Here is a 13012-nt window from a genome sequence, read left to right on the forward strand (position 1 = left end):
GTGAACACAGGAGCACAGACACAGGAACACAGACACAGGAGCAGTAGACACAGGAGCACAGGCACAGAAGCAGTGAACACAGGTATTCCCCCTCTCCTCTTTGCCGGTTTGGTGAGTCTGCATTGTTATGGGGGAGATTTATCACACAGAGATAAAATGGACAGAGATAAACTACCAGCCAATCAGCTCCTAACTGTCCTTTTACAACACTGCCTGTAACATGGCAGTGGGGAGCTGATTGGCCTATTGGCTGTATTATCTGACCAGCAAAGCTTTGAGGAAATAATCATCTTGTCTATTTGCAGGTCATTTTACAGCGGTACGACGTGAACTGCATCTGCGTGGACTGGAGCGGGGGATCCTATGCTCTCTATACGAAGGCGGCAAACAATGTCCAAGTCGTTGGGGCAGAGATTGCACATTTTATTAACGTTACCATGGTATGTACACAGGTGATGTGTTTGTATACTGGACATAAAGATCATATATACACATTAGAGGGACCGTGCGGCCAGAGCTGACAGCTCATTCCCAGCAGAAACATGTATATATGTCAGATGATCCCTGGCGAGGGGAGGGAAGAGGAGTGCAGGCAGAAGCGTCATCTACAAGGGTGTGTTAGCGTAAGTGCAGATCAGGTAGATGTGGCCGCAGGCAGGGCCGGACTGGCCATCTGTCACTACCGGCAAATGCCAGAGGAGCCAATTCCAGCCACCCAGAGAGCTGGCCTAGCAGCGTCACCTCCTGGTGCACTACTCGGCGGGCATGCAGAGAGACCAGGTGTGCCGCGAGGCCACGCCCCCTGGCAGCCCCAGTCTATCTCTGGCCGCAGGTACAGTATGCCTGTTAGAAGGTGAATCTGCTGCAGATGCTTCACACCGGGAGCAAAGATTTGTGCTGCTGCTACTGACCATGGCCCTCATTCCAAGTTGTTCGCTCGCTAGCTGCTTTTAGCAGCATTGCACACGCTAGGCCGCCGCCCTCTGGGAGTGTATCTTAGCTTAGCAGAATTGCTAACGAAAGATTAGCAGAATTGCTATAAATAAATTTCATGCAGTTTCTGAGTAGCTCCAGACCTACTCCTAACTTGCGCTCACTGCAGTCAGTTTAGTTCCTGGTTTGACGTCACAAACACGCCCTGCGTTCGGCCAGCCACTCCCCCGTTTCTCCAGCCACTTCTGCGTTTTTCCCTGGCACGCCTGCGTTTTTTAGCACACTCCCGGAAAACGCTGAGTTGCCGCCCAGAAACACCCACTTCCTGTCAAACAACGAACACTCGAGCGACTGAAAAACATTGCTCGAGCTTCAGTAAAACGACTAAGTTTTGTGTTAAATTACTTAGCGCATGCGTGCTGCGTACCATGCGCATGCGCATTTTCCACCTGATCGCTGCGCTGAGAAAAAAACGGCAGCAAGCGAACAACTCGGAATGAGGGCCCATGAGCACTGAGATCTGCAGTGATAATAATAATAATAATAATAATAATAATGATAATAGTAATAATAATAATAATAATAATAATGATAATAGTAATAATAATAATAATGATAATAGTAATAATAATAATTATTATTATTATTAATAATAATAATGAAGAAATCCTGGTAAGACAGGTTAGTCTCCTTTCCACACCTATCTAATACAGAGCGGCCTCACTCTGGTTAGGCTGGGTGAAAGCTGCTCTGATTGGTTAGGCTGGGTGAAAGCTGCTCTGGTTAGGCTGGGTGAAAGCTGCTCTAATTGGTTAGGCTGGGTGAAAGCTGCTCTGATTGGTTAGGCTGGGTGAAAGCTGCTCTGATTGGTTAGGTTCGGAGAACAACAATAACTCTGCATGCTTACTAATTGCTTTTATGCCTGGCAAGTGAAATACCACATTGATTGTGATGTAACAAAGTGGCTAACGTTTAACATCTTTTGGATACAGACTTTCAAAGCATCACAACTGATGCTTTGATTGTTTGTAGACCCCTCATGGAAAATCTCTCTTCTCTTAAGGGAAGCGTTGACACACATCCGGCCGCCATTGTGTGCGGTTTGCCCAAGGTCCGCTGGGTATGAAATGCCGACCGTCAGGATGCCGTTGGTCACATGACCAACCACGGCATCCTGACAGTGACATCCTGACATCAGAGGGGGTAAGTATTTTACCCCTCTCCCTTACCCCTACTCTAACCCTAACCCTTCAGGGGTGTCGGCAACGACTAACTCTCCGGGGGTCGGCTAAACCCCCTGTCTTAAGCCTGAAGGGGTTTACACCCTCAGGCTGCGAGGGACATTTAACAATGTGATTAATGGTGATGGAAGGCTGACAGGCTGTGTAGACCAATCAGGTGTCTCTGTAGAGGTGGACTGTGCAGAGAGGGTATTGAACGTGCTGTGTACTGAATTGGGGCCTCCCTCATGCTGACCCTCCCTCGCGGCTATATTGGTGGCTGTGCCTCTCCCTCTCTCCCTTGTGGCTATATTGGTGGCTGTGCCTCTTCCTCTCTCCCTCATGGCTATATTGGTGGCTGTGCCTCTCCCTCTCTCCCTCATGGCTATATTGGTGGCTGTGCCTCTCCCTCTCCCTCGTGGCTATATTGGTGGCTGTGCCTCTCCCTCTCTCCCTCTCTCCCTCGTGGCTATATTGGTGGCTGTGCCTCTCCCTCTCTCCCTCATGGCTATATTGGTGGCTGTGCCTCTCCCTCTCTCCCTCCTGGCTATATTGGTAGCTGTGACTCCCTTTCTCCCTCGTGGCTGTATTGGTGGCTGTGCCTCTCCCTCTCTCCCTCCTGGCTATATTGGTGGCTATGATTCTCCCTCTCTCCCTCATGGCTGTATTGGTGGCTGTGCCTCTCCCTCTCTCCCTTGTGGCTATATTGGTGGCTGTGACTCTCCCTCTCTCCCTCGTTACTATATTGGTGGTGTGCCTCTCCCTCTCTCCCTCATGGCTATATTGGTGGCTGTGCCTCTCCCTCTCTCCCTCGCGGCTATATTGGTGGCTGTGCCTCTCCCTTTCTCCCTCATGGCTATATTGGTGGCTGTGCCTCTCCCTCTCTCCCTCATGGATATATTGGTGGCTGTGACTCTCCCTCTCTCCCTCATGGCTGTATTTGTGGCTGTGCCTCTCCCTCTCTCCCTTGTGGCTATATTAGTGGCTGTGCCTCTCCCTCATGGCTATATTGGTGGCTGTGCCTCTCCCTCTCTCCCTCCTAGCAATATTGATAGCTGTGACTCCTTCTCTCCCTCGTGGCTGTATTGGCGGCTGTGCCTCTCCCTCTCTCCTTCCTGGCTATATTGGTGGCTGTGCCTGTTTTGGTTGTTCTCTTGGCTGGTAAGATCAGCGTAGCAGTGGCACACAGGTGCAGTAGTTGGCTATACTCTCCCTCTCTCCCTCGTGGCGGTATTGGTGGCTGGTCCTGTTCTGGTTGTTCTCTTGGCTGGTAAGATCAGCAGAGCTGTGGCACACAGGTGCAGTAGTTGACTGTACTCTCCGTCACAATAAGGGCTTCACTGATAACACCCTACCGGGGGCTGCGGCCTCACCCTTCTGGGTGGAATACAAATGGCGTGAATTGTTAGAGCAGCTGAAACCATGATGACAAAGGCACCTGGGGGCGACCTGCTGCCCCCTCTCCCGCCCTATGAAAGTACCATGGCCGATAGCTGGCTCTGATTCTGGACGCCCTTTCTTTGCCAGCTTACCTTTTGCTGCTGCTCCCCTCACCTGTAAGACACTGACCATTCCCATTTTAATGTTCTATCTCTTTAGACTAACTTGAGCTGCCCCCTGAACAATACAATCCTCATCGGGCACAGCCTGGGAGCTCATGCCGTCGGGGAAGCTGGAAAGAGAAGGCCGGGTGTGCCGGTGATATTTGGTAGGTTTTATTGGGGAATAATTTCAGTATTTGAGCATAAAGACACCCTTGCTAAATGTATAACATTGTTTCTTCATCAGGGTTCATAGGTTCGACGAGGAACATCAGGGTTGTAAGTGGTGAATGACAGTTAGGCACTAAACAGTTAAAGCTTTCGCGATCAGGCATACGAAGCTTTCCTAGTCGTAGGGAGGCACACAGAGCATTTGGCGTTACCTTTAAGTGTAATACCTGCAATCATCCACCAGATGTCGCTTATTAAAATCACCATTGCGCATGTGTGTGGTCTCCATTAAAATACAATACTGAACTACAGCGTAAGAACTACTTTACTGGTGCGTCTCATTACGCTACAATATGCTACAGTATGTCATACAGTATATTACAGTGTACAGATGCAAATACAGTAGTACAGTATTTAGATGCAAACTAACGTGATAAATCCACAGTATAGTCCATTGACGTTAGGAATATGTGAGCATCCAAGTCCCGAAATCAACACCTAAAAATAGTAGTGTACACAGACGCAAATGAACGTGTTACAGGTATGGTCTATTGATGTTAGTGATATATGAGCGTCCAAATCCCGTAGCGATTACGTTACAGGACTTGGACGCTCATATTGCAGAACACGGTACATACTTTTACGTCAATAAACTACATTAGTTGGGTCTGTTTGCTTTGTCTACGCTCACATACAGTAACATGGCAATGGATACAGTAAGAGTTTTAACACGTTCGTTTGCGTCCGTATAAACTATTTTATATATATATATATATATATATTGATTCTCAGTCTAGCCATTGGTCTGTGTGTACAGTATACAGTACATTAACATTACAGTCATCACTGACCATTTGCCAGAGCTTGCACTGTACATCAATCCACCGCTATTCACTCTAAAGTACTGGATTAGTGGAGCATTAGCCACCCAGTGGTGGAGATGTGTATTGCATGCTGAGTATGTAGTCGTGCCTCAACTCGCCTGTCCGTGCATAAACTCAGCAACCTAAGCTATCGCCTAGGTGTGACTAAACCTCCATTTAGGCGGAGAAACAGCAAAGATAACGGAGACTCCATCTGTAAAGTCTACCATACTGTAACTCTCCTTTTCTAATAAATGAAACATTTGTGACAGTGATGATCTATGGCGGCTTTGGCAGGATTCTGGATATGTCTAATGAGAGATTTAATGTTTGTGATACATTTGTAATGAACCAATGAAAACCTCTAGAATAAAATTCCACTACACACAGACTTTGGGCCTGATTCAGACAGAGATGGATGAAAATGAAATGCTACTTGCAGTGGCTTTGAATTTCCATCTGATTTGAAGGAGGCACATTCAGGAGACATCTCGGTAGAACAGACGTCTCTTGAATGTAGCTGCAATGTCAGCGCTGTGGCCGATGTCGAAAGCTGGGATCCAACATTGCGCCTATCAGTAAGCCTCCGTTTACACAGCTGACCAATGGAAGGGGGATCTATGAGGCCAGGAAGTCTGACACAAAGACCGTTTGCTCTCCCATCCCAGAAGACGGGGGCAGCGCCCTCGTATACAGGAAAGCAGGTCACCCCCCCCCCCCCTTCCTTACCCAGCCCTCAGCGCCGCTGCCTTTCACTCAGGAAGTGGGGCAGGAAAATTACGAGCGACATTGCGATGTCCATTTTGTGCACATGCAGAACGGAACTTGTGCAGATGCTGATTCCCGATAATCAGAGATTTGCGTGATGCGGTATTTCTACGTTTATCTCTGAATCAGGCCCTCTGTAAGCTGTTATAGTCATGCTGTAAATTAAAGGTCTATAACGCAGTCATAAAGAGAATTTAGGATTAATCAGGGAGGCCACAACAATTTATTAGTTCATCTATTTATTAACCGTTTCTTATATAGCGCAGCAAATTCCATTGCACTTTACAACCGGACATAATTAGAAGACAAAACTGGGTAAAAACAAACAGTCATTGAGGTAGGAGGGCCCTGCTCGCAAGTTTACACTCTACAGGGAAATAGCACCTATCCTTGTGTATCCATGCCAATCTATTGCATAGTTGTCAAACAGATTGCAAAGGTTTTAGGTGAGCTTAATGATATCACATCACAGCAATGATGAACCAGGGTCAGGAGCAGGGGTTAAAGGGTTAAAGTGGGAGGGAACGAGGTGGAACTGGGTTCCATCACCTTTAATAGTAGGGGGAACTAGTTCCACCTCCTTCATTGCCTTGCACAGTAATTCCAACAGAAAAGCCTACCTCATCACCTACGTCTATAGATAATGGTGGTACTGACGAGCTGCAGCCACCTCCCCCTTCCTCAGGTCCTGGTGGCTCCATGTTCCTCCTCCATCTACAGCCCACCCCTCATGGTACTCACACACGCTGTGTCTGCTGGACAGCATTCATCCCCTCCTCAGGTCCCAGTGGCTCCCTTTTTCTGGCATGCCGTATGTGATGTCATGCTGTCACCCCTGCTGAAGTGAAGAAGAGCCATGAAGAGGAGAAGGCTGTGTGCATTTTGAAGACAAGATGAGAGTGGGCTGGAGGGACATGAGAGGTGGGAAAGCTGCTGGAGGGATACAGGACATGGAGCTGCTGGAGTGACAGAGGCAGAGATGTGCATAATGAGCACTACTGTGGGCATTATGTGTATAAGCAGCACTTCTATGGTCATTATGTGTAAGGGGCACTACTGTAGTCATTCTGTATATAAGTGACACTACTACTATGGGCATTTTGCATATAAGCGGCACTATATGTGGTCATTATGTGTAAAGCCATTACAGCTGTGGCCATTATGTGTAAGGGGCACTACTGCTGTGGGAGTAGAATATAAGGGTCACCACTGTGTGGCATAACATGTATAAAGAGTACCATTGTGTAGCACAATGTGAATAAAGGGAACTACTGAGTGGCATAACCTGAATAAGGGGTATTACTATGTTGTGTAATATGAATCACTGCTAGCAGTGTAATGTGAATAATATTGTGCTACTGTGTGGTGTAACTTGAACTGTTGTGTGACCACGCTGCTTCTTTGTGAAATCCCTTTTTAAAGTATGGGAATTAGGGCACTAATTTATAGTTTGCAGGGGGGTGCCAAAAACAGTAGCACTGGCCCTGACGCTGCTTCAGACCTGATCGCTAGCAGGCGATTTTTGCACTGTTGCGATCAGATAGTCACCGCCTACAAGGGGAGGGTATTTTCGCTTTGCAAGTGTGTTTAGCAGAGCTGTACAAACTGATATTGTGCAGTCTCTGCGCAGCCCAGGACTTACTCAGCCGCTGCCATCACATCAGCCTATCCGGGACTGGAATTGATGTCAGACACCCGCCCTGCAAACGCTTGGAGACGCCTGTGTTTTTCCAAACACTCCCAGAAAATGGTCAGTTGACACCCACAAACGCCCTCTTCCAGTCAATCTCTTTGCGATCGCCAGTGCGAATGGATCCATCACACAAACTCTTCGCTGAGCTGTGCATTCTCATCATGGTGCATACGCATGCACAGCTTGTACCTGATCGCCCGAAGGGTGAAAACGCACATCAGCAATTAGGTCTGAATTACACCCCATGTGAGTGGGGTTGGTGTGGGGTGTGGTAGGTGCCAGAGTGAGTTCCACCACCTCTGCGGGACCACTTTAAGCCCTGGTCAGGAGGAAGGGAGAGTGAAGAAAGAAAATATGTGAAGATATGTGTGGACTGTACAGAGAGGGTGTAAACGGATAGGAAAGCTTATGGAGATTATGTGGGCGGTTCTGGGATGTGATAAGCTGTCTGAAGAGGGGAGTTTTCAGGGAAGGCTCGAAGGTTTGGAGACTAGAGGTAAGTCTTATTGTGCATGGGAGGGCATTCCACAGAGTGGGTGCAGCCAGAAGAAAGTCCTGCAATCGTGCATGGGAGCGAGTAATAGGTGTGGATGAGAGACGTAGATCTTGTGTAGAGCGGAGAGGTCGGGTTGGGAGATATTATGAGATGAGAGAAGTGATGTACGTTGGTGCAGTTTGGTTAATGGCCTTGTATGTAAGTAACAGTATCTTATATGGAATACGGTAGAATACCGGTAACCAATGGAGGGACTGACAGAGCGGATCTGCAGACGATTAACGTCTAGCGAGGAAACTTACAACAAACCACGTAACTGTGATAATTTATACCTATAACTGAGGCCCCAGGTTTTTGAAAGTGGTGATCACCAAATGAATTGGTATAATTTAGATTACCGTGAGAATAATATATCAGAGGGCCTGCTGCAATATACACCACACCACAAGAGCCATACGTAGGTAGATATTTGTATCTTGAAGGTCAATTAACACATATTTTAATAGACAACATTATAATGTATTTACAACAAAATAAATACACAACACGATAAGGTTAATAATTCACTTTTAATAAACTTAATAAAAGTTATATTTTAATATATGCCACAGTCGCTAATGTGCCCCACACTTTCCTTTCCCTGATATATATTATTATAGGGTGCACTCTTCAGAAAGACTAAGATCCCAGAATAGAGAATCTCTATAGTATTGTATATCCTGGGTGACGGTGGAACAATAATATTTATATACAGTATTTCTACTAGTGTGGATAGAAACATAGAACATGACTGCAGATAAGAACCACTTGGCCCATCTAGTCTGCCCCTTTTTACCATATCCTCAAACCTTATTTGATATTTATTTCTGTGTAAGGAGATGCTTACGTCTATCCCATGCATGCTTACGTCTATCCTCTACTGTCTCAGCCTCTACCACCTCTGATGGGAGCCTATTCCACTTGTCCACTACCCTTTCTGTGAAGTAATTTTTCATCAAATTTCCACTGAACCTCCCCCCTCCAGCCTCAGTGCATGTCCTCGTGTCCTATTGTTTCTCTTCATTTGGAGAATGTTTCCCTCCTGGACTTTGTTAAAACCCTTGATATATGTGACAGTTTCTATCATGTCCCCCCTTTCCCTTCTCTGCTCCATACTATACATGTTGAGATTTCTTAGTCTTTCCGGGTAAGTTTTGTGATGTAGGCCATGCACCATTTTAGTTGCCCTCCTTTGTACAGTCTCTAATGTATTAATGTCCTTTTGAAGACATGGCCTCCAGAACTACATACAGTATTCTAGATGAGGCCGTACTAATGACCTATACAGTGGCATTATTACTTCTTTCTTTCTGCTGCTGATTCCACTCCCTATGCAGCCAAGCATCTGACTAGCCTTCCTCATTGCTGTGTTACATTGCTTACCTGCCTTTATGTCACCTGAGATAGTGACTCCTAGATCCCTTTCCTCCTCAGTAGTGTCCAGTATAGTGCCATTAATACTATATTTATCCTTTATGTCACCTGAAATAGTGATTCCTAGATCCCTTTCCTCCTCAGTAGTTTCCAGTATAGTGCCATTAATACTATATTTATCCTTTATGTAACCTGAAATAGTGACTCCTAGATCCCTTTCCTCCTCAGTAGTTTCCAGTATAGTGCCATTAATACTACATTTATCCTTTATGTCACCTGAGATAGTTACTCCTAGATCCCTTTCCTCCTCAGTAGCTCCCAGTATAGTGCCATTAATACTATATTTATCCTTTATGTCACCTGAAATAGTGACTCCTAGATCCCTTTCCTCCTCAGTAGTTTCCAGTATAGTGCCATTAATACTATATTTATCCTTTATGTCACCTGAGGTAGTGACTCCTAGATCCCTTTCCTCCTCAGTAGTTCCCAGTATAGTGCCATTAATACTATATTTATCCTTTATGTCACCTGAAATAGTGAATGCTAGATCCCTTTCCTCCTCAGTAGTTTCCAGTATAGTGCCATTAATACAATATTTATCCTTTATGTCACCTGAAATAGTGACTCCTAGATCCCTTTCCTCCTCAGTAGTTTCCAGTATAGTGCCATTAATACTAGATTTATCCTTTATGTCACCTGAAATAGTGACTCCTAGATCCCTTTCCTCCTCAGTAGTTTCCAGTATAGTACATTAATACTATATTTATTCTTAATGTCACCTGAAATAGTGACTCCTAGATCCCTTTCCTCCTCAGTAGTTCCCAGTATAGTGCCATTAATACTATATTTATCCTTTATGTCACCTGAAATAGTGACTCCTAGATCCCTTTCCTCCTCAGTAGTTTCCAGTATAGTACATTAATACTATAATTATACTTAATGTCACCAGAAATAGTGACTCCTAGATCCCTTTCCTCCTCAGTAGTTCCCAGTATAGTGCCATTAATACTACATTTATCCTTTATGTCACCTGAAATAGTGACTCCTAGATCCCTTTCATCCTCAGTAGTTTCCAGTACAGTGCCATTAATACTACATTTATCCTTTATGTCACCTGAGATAGTGACTCCTAGATCCCTTTCCTCCTCAGTAGCTCCCAGTATAGTGCCATTAATACTATATTTATCCTTTATGTCACCTGAAATAGTGAATCCTAGATCACTTTCCTCTTCAGTAGTTTCCAGTATAGTGCCATTAATACTATATTTATCCTTTATGTCACCTGAAATAGTGATTCCTAGATCCCTTTCCTCCTCAGTAGTTTCCAGTATAGTGCCATTAATACTATATTTATCCTTTATGTCACCTGAAATAGTGATTCCTAGATCCCTTTCCTCCTCAGTAGTTTCCAGTATAGTGCCATTAATACTATATTTATCCTTTGTCACCTGAAATAGTGATTCCTAGATCCCTTTCTTCCTCAGTAGTTTCCAGTAAAGTGCCATTAATACTATATGTATCCTTTATGTCACTTGAAATAGTGACTCCTAGATCCCTTTCCTCCTCAGTAGTTTCCAGTATAGTACATTAATACTATATGTATCCTTTATGTCACCTGAAATAGTGACTCCTAGATCCCTTTCCTCCTCAGTAGTTTCCAGTATAGTACATTAATACTATATTTATCCTTTATGTCACCTGAAATAGTGACTCCTAGATCCCTTTCCTCCTCAGTAGTTTCCAGTATAGTGCCATTAATACTATATTTATCCTTTATGTCTCCTGAAATAGTGACTCCTAGATCCCTTTCCTCCTCAGTAGTTTCCAGTATAGTGCCATTAATACTATATTTATCCTTTATATCACCTGAAATAGTGACTCCTAGATCCCTTTCCCCCTCAGTAGTTTCCAGTATAGTGCCATTAATACTATATTTATCCTTTATGTCACCTGAAATAGTGACTCCTAGATCCCTTTCATCCTCAGTAGTTCCCAGTATAGTACCATTAATACTATATTTATCCATTATGTCACCTGAGATAGTCACTCCTAGATCCCTTTCCTCCTCAGTAGTTTCCATTTAAGTGCCATTAATACTATATTTATCCTTTATGTCACCTGAAATAGTGATTCCTAGATCCCTTTCCTCCTCAGTAGTTTCCAGTATAGTGCCATTAATACTATATTTATCCTTTATATCACCTGAAATAGTGACTCCTAGATCCCTTTCCCCCTCAGTAGTTTCCAGTATAGTGCCATTAATACTATATTTATCCTTTATGTCACCTGAAATAGTGAATCCTAGATCCCTTTCCTCCTCAGTAGTTTCCAGTATAGTGCCATTAATACTATATTTATCCTTTATGTCACCTGAAATAGTGACTCCTAGATCCCTTTCCTCCTCAGTAGTTTCCAGTATAGTACATTAATACTATATTTATCCTTAATGTCACCTGAAATAGTGACTCCTAGATCCCTTTCCTCCTAAGTAGTTCCCAGTATAGTGCCAATAATACTGTATTTATCCTTTATGTCAACTGAAATAGTGACTCCTAGATCCCTTTCCTCCTCAGTAGTTTCCAGTATAGTGCCATTAATACTACATTTATCCTTTATGTCACCTGAGATAGTGACTCCTAGATCCATTTCCTCCTCAGTAGCTCCCAGTATAGTGCCATTAATACTATATTTATCCTTTATGTCACCTGAAATAGTGACTCCTAGATCCCTTTCCTCCTCCGTAGTTCCCAATATAGTGCCATTAATACTATATTTATCCTTTATGTCACCTGAAATAGTAATTCCTAGATCCCTTTCCTGCTCAGTAGTTTCCAGTATAGTGCCATAATTTAATACTATATTTATCCTTTATGTCACCTGACATAGTGACTCCTAGATCCCTTTCCTCCTCAGTAGTTTCCAGTATTGTGCCATTAATACTTTATTTATCCTTTGTCACCTGAAATAGTGATTCCTAGATCCCTTTCCTCCTCAGTAGTTTCCAGTATAGTGCCATTAATACTATATTTATCCTTTATGTCACCTGAAATAGTGACTCCTAGATCCCTATCCTCCTCAGTAGTTCCCAGTATAGTGCCATTAATACTGTATTTATCCTTTATGTCACCTGAAATAGTGACTCCTAGATCCCTTTCCTCCTCAGTAATTCCCAGTATAGTGCCATTAATACTGTATTTATCCTTTATATCACCTGAAATAGTGACTCCTAGATCCCTTTCCCCCTCAGTAGTTTCCAGTATAGTGCCATAATTTAATACTATATTTATCCTTTATGTCACCTGAAATAGTGACTCCTAGATCCCTTTCCTCCTCAGTAGTTTCCAGTATAGTGCCATTAATACTATATTTATCCTTTATGTCACCTGAAATAGTGATTCCTAGAACCCTTTCCTCCTCAGTAGTTTCCAGTATAGTGCCATTAATACTATATTTATCCTTTATGTCACCTGAAATAGTGACTCCTAGATCCTTTTCCTCCTCAGTAGTTTCCAGTATAGTACATTAATACTATATTTATCCTTAATGTAACCTGAAATAGTGACTCCTAAATCCCTTTTCTCCTTAGTAGTTTCCAGTATAGTGCCATTAATACTATATTTATCCTTTATGTCACTTGAAATAGTGACTCCTAGATTCCTATCCTCCTCAGTAGTTCCCAGTATAGTGCCATTAATACTGTATTTATCCTTTATGTCACCTGAAATAGTGACTCCTAGATCCCTTTCCTCCTCAGTAGTTTCCAGTATAGTGCCATTAATACTATATTTATCCTTTATGTCTCATGAAATAGTGACTACTAGATCCCTTTCCTCCTCAGTAGTTTCCAGTATAGTGCCATTAATACTATATTTATCCTTTATGTCACCTGAAATAGTGACTCCTAGATCCCTTTC

General features: G+C 43.7%; 1 protein-coding gene across 1 annotated transcript in view; it reads left to right on the top strand.

The window, feature by feature from the left end:
- The first annotated feature begins 308 nt into the window (after positions 1-308).
- The window catches only part of LOC135056919 (pancreatic triacylglycerol lipase-like), a 224254-nt gene continuing 211550 nt past the window's right edge, over positions 309-13012 (top strand). Inside the window, exons 1-2 of the mRNA XM_063962696.1 lie at positions 309-440; positions 3753-3861. Coding sequence (XP_063818766.1) covers positions 438-440; positions 3753-3861 — 112 coding nt within the window. The 5' untranslated portion in view covers positions 309-437. The remainder of the gene's footprint in view (positions 441-3752; positions 3862-13012) is intronic.

Source organism: Pseudophryne corroboree, chromosome 3 (assembly GCF_028390025.1).
Source record: "Pseudophryne corroboree isolate aPseCor3 chromosome 3, aPseCor3.hap2, whole genome shotgun sequence".
NCBI classification, from domain to species: Eukaryota; Metazoa; Chordata; class Amphibia; order Anura; family Myobatrachidae; genus Pseudophryne; species Pseudophryne corroboree.